We start from the raw sequence: 13,818 nt of genomic DNA, 5'->3' as shown, positions 1-13,818 counted from the left end.
AGGAGCATAGTAGTCATAAAATGGAAAATTAAGAAAAGAAAAATAAATCGTCACTTTGTTTTTTTTCTGACCGTACATTTTTTTTTAAATATTACACAGAAACTTATGTTCCCTTAGAGAAAGTTGACCTTTGACATTTTTTATATCCTCTGCAATTAAATATTCCAGTGCTCATGATGAAGGTAAATCCATTAATGCGCTTCGCACGCAGGAAATAAATTACGTATTTTTTTCATCTTTAACTGAACATGAATTGCCAGGGCGGGTGATGCCAACAAAGCAGGATATGCATTTCGGATTTCTTGTATTTTCCATTAATGTTTAGTTTGGCAGCTTGTTTTGTATATTCATTTTCCAAACAGTGAGGTATATAGTTATCTAAGGTACCAGAATTATAATCTAATACGCCAGACGCGCGTTTCGTCTACATAAGACTCATTAATGACGCTCAGATCAAAATATCTATGAAACAAAACAAGAACAAAGTTAAAGAGCATTGATGACCATACATACCAAAACGTTTTGCCAAATAGGGCAAGTAAATCTATTCATGGGATAAGAAAATCCGTACATTTTCGAAAAAAGGTAATTTGTCAACAGGAAATTTATTAAAATGACCATATAATTGATATTTATGTGAATACCAAAGTGCTGACTACATGGCTGGTGATACCCTCAGATATGAAACGTCCACCAGCAGTGACATCGACCCATTCGTGAAAATGGTTATCGAAAGTACCAGGATTATAATTCAATACTCCAGACGCGCGTTTCGTCTAGTACATAAGACTCATCAGTGACGCATTGATCAAAAAAGTTATAACGCCAAACAAGTACAAAATTGAAAAACATCGATGCCCATAAATTCCAAAAATTTCTGCCAAATAGGGCTAAAATAATCTATTCCTGGAATAAGAAAATCCGTATTTATCCGAAAAATGTAAAGTTTTGTCAACAGGAAATTATAAAAAAAATCACCATATACTAGTAATTGATATTCATGTCAACACCGAAATGCTCACTCCTGGGCTGGTGATACCCTCGGGGATTAAATGTCCATCAGCAATGGTATCTACCCAGTGGTAAAAAAGTATTTATTAAATGTATCAGGATTATGATTTAATACGCCAGACTCGCGTTTTGTCTACACAAGACTCATCAGTGACACTCAGATCAAAATAGTTGTAAAGCCAAACAATAACACGTGTTGTTTTACTTTTTTAGAGACGATTTCTGATATTTAGATACATGTATGTCAAATTACTGTTACCTTAAATTTTATCATTGAAGCTTAAATTTTCTAACATTAATTTTTATCAGAATTTTTGTTTATTCGCTTCCTATATATGTGTACATCATCAAATTGAAAAACATGCTATTGTATAACGTCATAAATAGTTTTCGTAATCTACATCTTCATTAACATTTATTATAAAAAAAAAATATATAGAAAAACAGTTGAAATGTCATTTTTTGTGTGTATAATGTTGCCATAGACCAATATAAAGAAATAAGATAAAATTGAAAAGAACTGTTATGTACCCTACCACTTATAGGTTGCACTTCGTAAGTACAGATGTTGCTCAAAACACGCCTCTTTTGGGGAGTAATTGAATATTCATAGAAAATTAATTTTGTTTACATACTGGTTTCCACTTATGCTCTCTGTGTTCCGTATCGCAGAGACAGAACTTTGGAATGTTACCAGTAAATAAACACGTGCATATTGTTTACATTGAAATCTGTGGTAACCTTTCATTCGAGGTAGGGGTAGTTAAGAAAATTAGTGTAAGTTTAAACTCTGAGACGTTCAGGGCATATAAACGTTGAAAATATGCCGCACAGCCCTATATTTTGACCTTTGAAAAAAATTGTGGTGCATATGAACTTTTAATTCTAGGATAAGATTTTTTTCAAAACTTCATAGTAAAAATGGTACAGTTTTAGCCGTAAAAGGAGTTCCTATGGGAAATTGCGTTGTCAATATTTACAGAAATGCAACCTATACTGATATTTATAAAAAGTGAAATAACAAAAATACCAAACTCCTAAAAAAATCTAAACGGAAAGTCGCCAAGGAAAGGACAAAATCAAAAGCTGAAACACATCAAGCAGATGCATAACAACTGTCAAAGGTTATTAGTAATACTAGTAGAACGTGCATTTTCGTATGTAGAAATCTAATAAAATAGATATAATTTGTGTGGTCCCATATTCCAAAATAAAGATAGTGATTAGTTTTTATTGTTTTCATTGTTGACACTTTACTATGAGGAATTTTCTCGTTGCATTGAAGATCCATTGGCGACCTTCTGTTGTTTTTGCTCTTTCTTAGGGTTGTTGTCTCCTAACAACATGCTCTATTCCATTCTCAATTTTTATCAAATGTGTTTCTTACAACTCAAAAATATTTTGGAAATATACTCCAACTCATCTCCTTTTACAAAACTATTATGGTAAAATAAACACAAACAACTTTCAGATAGAAACTTTTTTTTATAAAATGACAGGGAGACTAAAACTTCCATATTTTATATAATACTATTTGATTTATAATGAAGCATTATTTGTCTTTTATCAAATACACCGTTTTCACATTGTTCCTCTGTCATCTGTGAATCAAAGACAGGTGTTAGGCAGCAACCATTTAATTTCAGGGGATTATGGGGTAGACAGAACATTTCTTTTCTTCATCAACCTGCGGATAAGATTTTTTTCAGGAAAAACACATATTCCAACCCCTTTTTGAAGTTAAATTGTCGATCCCTTGACATTTCTAAAGAGCAATTTTCTACATTAGCTTAAAGTGAATTCACATAACTAAAAGTTGACTATTTATGATATCCCTGTGCCTTGGGTAGAAAATCCTTAGTATTTCGATAAATAAGTTTGGATAACAATAAACTTATAAATATGACAATAGCAATGATAATTCATGTCAACACAGAAGTACTCATTGTCAGAAAAGAAATGAGCTTATTCGCACCTCTATTTCTGAAAACAATTCAAAGAAATACTAAAAAAATCAATATTCAATGTGAAGCAGTATTCTCAAGTCATAATTAATATTAATTCATAAATATTTTGATTTGTTTTTCTAATTTGTTTAAATTTATTTTATGTATCTATGTCATGAATTGTTAGATACACATATAATTACAATCAACAATACAAAAGTTTTGTTTGAATATAAAGAAAAATATATTTGTTAGATAAGATTATCCATAACACTCTATTTGTTTCCAATAACAATGAAGCGCATACATAACAGCATTTTGACAGTTTGACATTTAAATTCATTTTATAAAAATGTCAACAAATGAAAACACTTTAAAATATTACATGTATTATGTATGAGATATTGCCACTATTTATATATATATATATATATATAATATGTACAATATAAAACAAACGTCCCAGCAGAGATAAACATGCCAAAATCTCACTAATAATGCGTTCTTAAAAGTATTAAATAGTATTATGCATACAATGTAGTAAAAATTGTCAACCCCTAGACATAACCGGATGTTGTGAATTCATTTGAGTATATACAAAACCAAATAAATATTATGAAAAGATATATTAAGTTAGTCATCTAGAGAGAGCTACTATGATTCAGCTTTAGACTTCTATTAATGGGGTTTTCTCTACTACATATATATCGCTATATTTGTTTTATGATTAACAAATATCAACACATGCACATCAGAGGATTCAGGGTCTAAAAGTAATTCGTTTTCTATATCACTAGATTTTTAGCGATTTGGTTTTGAATTCGAATCCATCACGTGTCACGTGCATTCGATTCCAATCTTATTGACGAGGATTGCCAGTTTTCTTGTGGAAGTTTAATACTTTTTCCGGGCACTCTAGCTTTCTCTGTCCATTAAAATTGAGTGCCATGATAAAGGCAATAGTACTGAAAGTTGTTAAAGAATACATTCAATCCATGGGCATTAACATAAAGATGCTCATTGTGCATTTTCAATTTAGTTTCGTATTTAAGGTGGTATGGCAGACTAAAATACAAATGATGGAATTTGTTCATACTTTGCCAAAACGTGGTATCTATTGATATATGTTTAAAAATATAATAAAATGATTGGTCACCGTGCATTTTCTCAAGCTACAGGTTGTGACACAATGTGACAAAATGACACATTTTGTATGGATTATAAAGGAAAAAACAAGATTTTGTGATTAGAAACTAAACAAAATGAAAGAGTTTTAAAATAAGCTTTCAGACAGTGCTTTGAGAATATCAAAAGAAAAGATAGAGCCATAGTACGTTTTTTTCTGGCTAGAATACAAAATAGAAAAATTCGATGTAGATTCCTTCAGAAAATGAATGTTTTAGAGTTACCTCCACTTAAAATGACAATTCTATTTTTGTTTTAAAACAACCAAAAATAATCTACACTTGTTAAAATATTAATATTTATAAGTTATATTCTACTAAATTGGTTCTTTTAAATGAAAATTCGTTTTTACTAACTGTCTTCCTGCATCAAATTGAAAATCTGTACCTTACGTTCTCTGTTTTTTACAATCCAAGGTGGAGGAAGACACCCATACCACCTTAAATGCTTTCAATGGATCCAAACAAGACAAAATGATAATGGATCATAAGTGTATATACAGGTTATTATAAAAAATTGAAAATCACAAAAATGAAAATTTACATGCATTTATAAAACAGATACATTTTGTTTTGCACCAAGAACAAAAGATTCATACATCATGTTTACAATAATACAAATAGTAACTAGCTAGGATTGCGAGTGTTAAAGTTAAAACAGAAATGTGTACATTTTGTGCTCCATTCCCGCCAATAGACGGACAGTTTGGTCCTTGGCATTCCATAGTTTCTGAAATAGAAAAAAACATAATTTGAAGAAACAAAACAATCATATTTATGAATGGAGAGAAAGTGACATGTTTATCTCAGTTTTTCATGTCACAGATTTTTGTCACTCTAGTTTTCACTACTACAGAAATTCGAAACCCTCTATGTGTATTCATAATCTGCCCGCCTCCCAAAGAAAATGGCCCGCTTACCCCTACTTTTCTCTTCAAAATTTTATTAGGTTTAGTGCCATTTTGAAAATCATACAAAATCCTTATCATTTTTCCCATTTTTTCATAGTTTTGAAATAATTACTAGTATGACAAATCGAGAGAGAAATATTTCCAGCCAAATTTTCTTTTTGTCATATAAAAAGTACAAAGACCTCTCATTTTGATTTCTACTTTTGAAATTTATTCATTATAATATACCATCAATTCAAAAAAGTCTTTTAATCTTTTAAATTTTAAAACAGAGATTCGTGCATCCATAACACACATAAATATTGTAAGAAACGCATCATCGTGGGAATTCTTTGTCATAGGATAAAATCAAATCAAACTTCTTTGATAAAATGAAAATATATACATCTCAACATCCAGTGTCTAATTTTGTAAATTTATCAGTATCTGCATATAGTTTTTCAACCATTTCTATTCCTCTTCATTATTGAACAGGTAAATAAATCTTTTAGTTATTCTGGCAGAGTAAACCAAGTTCGATCATCGTGTAAGTATTACATTGAAGCAAGAAGCATGAAATGATACACAGAGTGACTATCTTTTGATGAGTTTTAATGAATGGGGGTCTTTATTCTGATTATATTCGTGTATTCCACTAGCTATATATATAGCCTGTCAACACCAAGGTTTTGAGTTCGAGCCCCACACGCGACAGATTTTAATTTTAATTGACTAGGACTGTCAGTTATTATGCCAGCGGTCAAAGCTTTTCCCGAGTTCTCTGGATTCTTCGCCAATAGAAAAAAAACGGCCTCCATGAAATAGCTAAGTGTTAAAAATTGCGTTAAAACACAGATAATAGATCAATCAAATCAAAAAGTCTGTACAAATGTCTCTAGAACAAATTTAACATTGATGTTCTGGAATGTTCTGTGAAAATTCAAAGTTTTGACCTTTTTGCATTGTTTCCATGGTAACAACAGATATTTTGAAAATTCCAACGCCAAATTCCAAATCTTCCAATGTTGCTCATCGTTACTGTGAAGTTTCATCAAGTTTGGAACATTTTGAGATTTTTGAAATTTTTGGTGTTGTTTCCATGGCAACATAGTAGTTTCAATGAGTGCCAAAATCATCCAGCACCTGTATATAGTGGGCACCTACATTGTATTAAAATATAATGATACTGACATAATTCTATACGATATACACAATCAGTTTCGTATAAGTTCTATTACATCTACTGTCTACTTACCAAAAAGTACAAATGAAGCGTTCCCTTTACCAAACCGGTTCTCTGCATGACAATAAAACTTTCCAAAGTCACTACCCTGGACAGTTTTTATAGTAAGTGAATACCACTTCTCGTCAGCTTTTAATCTCTGGTCATCTTGTTGATTCAGATCATATTTGTCATTATCCTGAATTTGGTCGAGAGAACCTGTAGCTGGATTCATTTTATACCAAATTACCTCCGCTCTAGGGTTTGCTGTAATAAATGTTCAATAGTTGCAATCATATTCATCGTTTTATCTACAAACGGACTATCTTTCGTTTGAGCCATCTCATGTAAACTCATTTTTGCAATAATAAGCATCAAAACCCTGGACTGTGTTGGTATAATCATATAATTGAGCATGTTGAGATTGTATTCTTAAAATCAACAGGCAAATAAAAACACAAGGATCATTTGATGAATGGGTTGATGATCGTTGATGATTAACTCAAGTGAAAAATATCATAAACATACATTAGCAGGACAAACACGTGGTGATAAGATATTTCTGAACCCTCAATTTAAATAATCGACACGCTGAGCTAAAACTTGCAAGTACTCGCTAACAAAGTCCGATATAACCCTGATGTTTAACGGTTGTTTTGTGAGACAAGCTGGGTTCCCGAAGCTCCACCATCAACAAAACAGCCGTTTGACGTCAGCGTAATCTTGGACTATCGCTAACAAAACGTTGAGTCTTTTGTTTTTATCTAAGTCCTGTCAATCTGGCGAGTGGAGTCATTTTCAACTGAATTTTTAAAGTTTGTTATTATGGCTGTTACACCACTGCCCCAGGTTCACGGATAATTGAGTGACCACAAACATGTTAGACCTCGCCACATTCTATGTGTTTCTTTGCCAAATCTGAAAGCTTGCTGTCTGTCCAATTTCTAGTCAATTGTTTTGTCATAAATCAGGTCGTTTTTAAAATTGTTTGACATTTTTCATGTCGGGATATCAATAGCTGATATATGTATGATGTTGTTTCCTGATAATTGAAGGTGGTACGGGGTTGACATTATTCCCTTAAACAACGGCATTTCGACTCGTTGACATTCATACCACATTTTATTTAATACGAACCATCGTATATTATTCAAAAGTCATATAATTATTTAGATGCATCATGAATAGAAATCTGATTAAATCCGTAGCAAGATAGTGGGTATGTGACAGAGTTATATGAATAAGAAGAGAGATCGGAAATAAGCCAATAAGACAACAACAAAATTAAACAATAAAACTAAAGATAGCATCAAATATATCTCTTAATTAGCTGCTGCGTAAACAATGTATTTCAATATCGGAAAAATTGCATGAATTTCTTTGTCTTCGTATCAAAATAAATTTAAAAGCTCGGCAAGCCTCGCTCATTGGCTTCATTCAAATACTAGTAAATGGGTTTTTTTCTGGAAGCGTTTTGAACAACGTACGTTTTGAATCATATCCTTACCTGCTACAATGCAGTCTAATTTTGCACTAAATCTCCTGTTCTGAACTTGGCCTACAGTATCCATCTGAGCCTCACAATATGGTGAAAACGTAACCTCTATCTGGACAGCGTAATCTGCTGGTGGTTTCACATTATTGTCAGCTATACATAAAAATTGTCCTCGGGTTGCTGCATTTATATTGTAGATTTCATAAACTCCGCCCTGTTTAGGAAAAAAAGTATCATACTTAATACTATAATGATTCTCCAAGTCACAATTTGTAAAAGTACATCATTACAGGTTAAAGTTATATGTTTATCAATCAAGGTCCTTTCTCTTCCTCACGACACCATGTAGAAAATTGAAGCAAAACACCTTTGACATACTTGGGACTTGTATTTTTACATTGCTCAAGGTTCTGCCTTTCTTAGACTTTTAAAATACACATTTACACAAAATCCGTTGGAGATGTACTGATTGATACTCTAGAGTGGGAGAATGTGAGATATTTATTGGTTATCATTGGATTTTTATCTTGCTTTTAATTACTATGCTTTTTCCAGTTTCTTGCCAATATGACGAGTCAACCAATTTACAATGGGTTTTTTACAATTTGCTCTTTTTTCTGTTATACCAATGCCCATATGCATAGATTTTTATGCAGAGTTTTGAGTGCTGACATACATATTTGATCTCACCACATTCCAAATGTGCCAGTCCAAAGTTAGATATCTGTGGTTGTCGTTGGTCTGTTAAAGTTAGGAATATGACAGTTAATATCTATTCTTATTATGTGTTTGAGCTTTAGATTTTGCCATTTAATTGGGGACTTTCCATTTTGAATTTTCATTAGAGTTCAGTATTCTTTTTATTTCTTTTTTCGTTTATCGTTTAGCATGACTTTGTGTTGGTTGGTTGTTTTTTTTGGGGGGTCTTTTATTTGTTATTTGATTTGGTTTTTTTTCATTCATATGCCTTTAATAGCCGACTTTAAAGTGTGAGTCTTGATCTTTGTAGGCCTATAATAACTTAAATCCGCTTCATTTTGGACTCTGTTGGATAGCTGTCCCACTGGCAATCATAATTATCACATCTCCTTATTTTTAAATATGTGTGAACCCATGTCCTCTTGAGAAAGTGAAATAGCAAAAATATAGAATAATGAAAACAAAAAATGGCTAAATCGAAGGCTCAAACACATCAAACGAATGGATAACAACCTTCAAAATATAAGACTCGTTACAGTCTTTTTCTTATGTAGAAAATTGTTTATTAAACCGGGTTTCAAAGCTACACATGTAGCTAAATCTTACACTTGTATGACAGTCGTATCAAATGCCTTTATACTATCAACTCAATAACAACGATGTGTTAACAAAACAAACAGACATAAAAGGTAGTGTAAGCAGCATCTGCTTCAATGTGACACCCGTCATGTTATTCAAAAGATTGGGAAGAGTATATAACCTATATATTACTTAAAGGATCTGTTATGTTAGAAACAAATATTTAAACCGCGCCTTACCCAATGTTGAAATCCTCCTCCTGGTAATGGTAGACCGTCGCCTCGTTTCCATGTTATATTTGGACTAGGAATACCGTTTGCTTCACATTTCAGTGTTATATTAGATCCTTCCTGGACAACTATATTTGATTTACTATCTAATTTTACTGTTGGTGCAACTAAAAACATATTTGAAAAAATATGAAGGACTATGAATGCATACAATTTTGCTTATTTCTCTTTGATTATATACATCGACTGAACTATATAGTACTGTAACTTTTAAAATTATATTCCATGCTTATCGTGCCCCTTTCCTGTAATAAATTGCCTTGAAAAGCTTGCTTGGAATTGTTTGTTTTTGTCTTTTTGTCATTATCTAGAATTAGTTGTACTGATGATCGTTGTTCAGTAGTTTACAAAATTTGCCATTTATTTCTATATTGACGAATATTCTTGATTTTTTTAAGTCTGTATACCTATGATATGCTTATTTTATTTTTTTAACAAACCTGATGTGATAACTGGGGAAATGCATGCATTTCGTTAACAATTAGGCGTTCGATCTTAAACACTTGGGAATATAGGCAAACAGCTTATGCATGTAGGATCACAATCACTAAATATAGCAAATCTCCCCCAACCTCACCCAAAACAACTTGTTACAAGACAACAAACAAACACAAATGAGAAAATGACATTATTTTCATTTTGGGGTACGAACAATGAAATTATACCCATAGTCCTTTAGATTCTGAAACGGCCAATTAGTTTTTATTTACTTACTCTGAACGGTTAGAAGACCAAGCTTTTTCGGCCATTGTAAATAGTTCTGATTGGCGAGTTTGATCATACATGTATAAGAGCCGGCATCATTTTCAGTCAATGCCCGGATGACAAGTTGATACAGTTCTCTATTATTAATAACAGATTTTCTGACATAATATTTCGGATGACCTTCAACTACATCATTAACATGGATCTTTTCATTGGATGATATTAGTAATGGTGTTCCTGATGGTGTTGTTTGTTTAACCCATTGTAGCTGTAATACAGATATATATATATTTTGTAATAACACTATCAGTTGCTGTTTTATGCAAAAACAAAATTGAAAAATTAGAAGTTTGATATCTAATAGAGACAGTTTATACGCTTAATACATTTTTTTTTCTATCAAACACAAAAACAAATAATGTTTTTTCAACAGTTCATTGACACGTTAATTGGTTCTATTCACCCACAATCTAATTGTTGTTAGATTTTTTTCAATTTAGTTCATAAGTGAATGATTTATGAATAAAAAACAAATACATTTATTCCAATCATTAATACTAGTTATTGAATATACTTACTACCGCTGATGACGGATTCAAGTTTATAACCGAGCAGTTGAGATACCCAATCTGACCTTGTTGCTTCACCTCTGGTAAAATGGCATCAACAATTTCTGGTCTCGTACCCATAGAGCTTACTGTATAAGAAAAAAATACCAAAAACACAAATTTATCGTATGAAAATAAATGATGTATAAAAATAAGAAGTCTGTCGTATGATTTCCAATAAGAAAAACTAGCTATCTATACAAGAGAAACGGAAATTAACAACTACAGGCCACTGGTTAGCCGTCAACAATGAATAGACCCCATACTGCATAGTCAGATATAAAAGGAACCGAAATGGCAATTCGAACGAGAAAACTAACGGTATGTTAATGAACAAAAGTATGATTGAAAAACAACTATACTATAGTATGATGTACAGCAACAAACCAATACCACTTAATTACATGCAGGCTTCTTATTATATAGACACATACATAATATGGGCTGGCAGGGTTTGAAAGCGCCAACCCTCCTCTTACCTGGGACAGTTGTGTAGAAGAAAAAATAAGAACAAAGCCTAATTTGTTTGCAACAGATATGTCTGATATTCATTCCAGTATCCTCTTTTCATTTACAAAATGTATTGCTCTGAAGACACCTACTTTTAATGCCACCACTTATTTACTGAATCACCACATTCAAGAATGGTTTTTTATATTAATTTTATTTCATTGAAAAGATTTACATTCATAAAAAAAATGTTCTTTTTCATTCTCGTCTATTAAAATTCAACCCTTTCAGCAGTAGAATCTTTATTAACAATCCCCGAGTCCCTGACGACATAACATTTATTATCTCGTAAAAAAGGAAAACAAATGAATATACGAAACGACTGAAATAAGCAGAGTTCGCTACTAAGGTACACACCATTTATTCGGGAGAGGGGTTGCTTTTCTCTTTCGTTTCAATTAATTATTTGCCATGAAAACTCCGATACAATCAATTATTTTCAATTATATAAGTTTTAATTTATTTTTAAACAAGATTTTTAATTTCTTTTGTTTTTTTAAACTTTAAAGGAAATTGTTTCCCAGTAAGGTAATATGTGTGTTCACTTGCTTTTCCCTTGTGAAAACCAATCATGTGTTAAAGAAATCTATAACCAAACACTTTATTTATATACAAAAAGGACCAAAAAATCTTGTCCCTGATGGAAAACGAAAGGGACGACATCTTCCATATTTGAATGTCTAATAAACTGTTGATCATTATGGATTTACCATGTTCATTTTAAAACAGTTTGATATAGGCAAATTAATCACTGCTCAACTGGTACAAGCAACACCATTCATATAATTTATTTTGATGATTAAATTTTTACGTTACGCTAAAATAATCAAATATCTACTTTTGCAATAGTAACGGGCATAATAGGTAACATTCGGCAAACATGGCGCTCATTTCAAATCCCACTCCTTGTGTCCGAACCTATACTGCCATTTTCCATCTATTTTTCGTGTGTCACAGTTTTCCGTGTGTGTTTTATGTATATTTTCTATATGTACATAAAAGACTTACCACATAAACATGTTGATGTCAAGACAGTCAAAAACGTAAAAAGTTTCATTTCATTTCTTTCTGACCATAATAACTAAATTAAATAAATGGACGTCTATAAACAACTTTTATCAACTTTTATCTTTATCTCAAATATCTGTTATCACGTGTTATTCCGTCTGCATTCGTAGTGACATTGGAATTCGACAAGTTAATCTAGTATATTTATTGAGATATTTGTCCAATCACTGGAAAACCCGATGCTTCATTGTACAGTTATGGTTAAAAAAAACTACGTACTAATGAATCATAGTATATAAAGTATATGCCTTCGACTCTTCGAGGTATTATGCGCACTTCTTAATAATTATTAGTAAATACATATCATGTTTTACTAATTTCTACGTTCAATTCATAGGATTTAAATTTGCATTTATCTGATAAATAAATACAACATTTTACTAATTTCTACATTTATTTCATAAACTTCGGAACAACTTGATGTTAAAAAAAACGACAATAGAGCTATCAAAGTTCATCCAATGGAAGTATTGACTTAGTGGCATTTCTATATTAGTCATAATACATTAGTTGAGAATGAATTATCTACCCTGATTCACTCGGTGGTGTTTTTTTCTGAGTTTTTGTTTATATATATATATATAGAAAGGAAGAAGATGTGGTATTATTGCCTATTATATATAATTCATAAATGGTGTAGAAAAAGCTCCGATTGGTCACCGTACGGCCTTGTGTCAGAATTGAGCAGTGGCTGCTTAATTTCATACTATATATCAATTATAAAAAAAATATCTGTAATTTACTTTTGCTAACTTATTATTGAAAAGTTGGTGGTCATACGGTCGAGTCTATAAAATAAAGTGTACCATGCATAACGTTGGTTCAAAGTTTGCAACAAAACTGCATCATAAATTGGTCGACTTTTGCAACTTTGGGGTGAATGTTGAATTTTTGAAACAAGAATGATCAAGAATAAGAACAAAAATTAAAATTCTATTTGAAGCGAATTTATGATTCGAGTTTCTTCGTGTTGGTTGGTGGTGTCATCATGGCCATACCGATTAAATATTTACAACACAAACACATGTTCAATTTGCTATGTAACATCAACACTGACTTCGACCACGATTTTCGTCTAGGAAACGTTATTTATTTATTAGTTGAAATGGTGATTTAATGTGTCAAGCCCTTTCAAACTGATATTTAAGATACAAAAAGAAGATGTGCTTATCTATGATTTCCAATGAGACAACTCTCCATAAGAGATCAATGACTAATAAATTAGCAGCTATCGGTCACTGTACGGCTTTCAACAATGAGAAATGCACATACTGCAGTCAGCTATAAAAGGCCCATAAATCACAAGTGTATAACAGTTCATACGGAAAAAAATATGTAACACAGCAACAAATTAAACGACAACCACTAAATTGCAGGCTCCTGACTTGGGATAGACACATACATACAGAATTTGGCGGAGCTTGCTTTTTCTAATGCCAAGTAACAATCGAATGTGTCATTTTTATGTTATATTTAAATATTTCCATAAAAGCGGGAGGTTTTTCTAGCCACAAACCCAGGTTCAATCCACCATTTTTTCTTAAAATGTCCTGTACCAAGTCAGGAAAATGGCCATTGTTATATTATAGTTCGTTTCTGTGTATGTATCAT

The 13,818-nt window shown here is 31.8% G+C and overlaps 1 protein-coding gene across 1 annotated transcript; it reads right to left on the bottom strand.

Annotated features, from left to right (window-relative positions):
- Window positions 1–4,244: 4,244 nt before the first annotated feature.
- On the bottom strand, window positions 4,245–12,306 carry LOC134680754 (lachesin-like). Its single transcript, XM_063539973.1, has 7 exons — window positions 12,148–12,306; window positions 10,600–10,718; window positions 10,031–10,289; window positions 9,266–9,423; window positions 7,761–7,962; window positions 6,287–6,520; window positions 4,245–4,871 (listed from the first exon to the last, which is right to left on the bottom strand). Exons 1-7 carry the CDS (start codon window positions 12,194–12,196, stop codon window positions 4,735–4,737), a joined length of 1,158 nt encoding a protein of 385 aa, XP_063396043.1. The 5' UTR covers window positions 12,197–12,306; the 3' UTR covers window positions 4,245–4,734.
- Window positions 12,307–13,818: the final 1,512 nt, after the last annotated feature.

The sequence above is a fragment of the Mytilus trossulus genome, chromosome 8 (genome assembly GCF_036588685.1).
Source record: "Mytilus trossulus isolate FHL-02 chromosome 8, PNRI_Mtr1.1.1.hap1, whole genome shotgun sequence".
NCBI classification, from domain to species: Eukaryota; Metazoa; Mollusca; class Bivalvia; order Mytilida; family Mytilidae; genus Mytilus; species Mytilus trossulus.
This window is presented reverse-complemented; position numbering and strand designations above follow the sequence as displayed.

Bases quoted from the DNA above. Each gene is read 5' to 3' on its own strand.
- LOC134680754 (XM_063539973.1), bottom strand. From the start codon at position 12,196: ATGAAACTTTTTACGTTTTTGACTGTCTTGACATCAACATGTTTATGT. The intron at 6,521-7,760 runs GTAAGGATATGA...CATTTATTACAG, and splicing joins ATTAGACTGCATTGTAGCAG to CAAACCCTAGAGCGGAGGTA. The intron at 4,872-6,286 runs GTAAGTAGACAG...TTTCTATTTCAG, and splicing joins CGCTTCATTTGTACTTTTTG to AAACTATGGAATGCCAAGGA.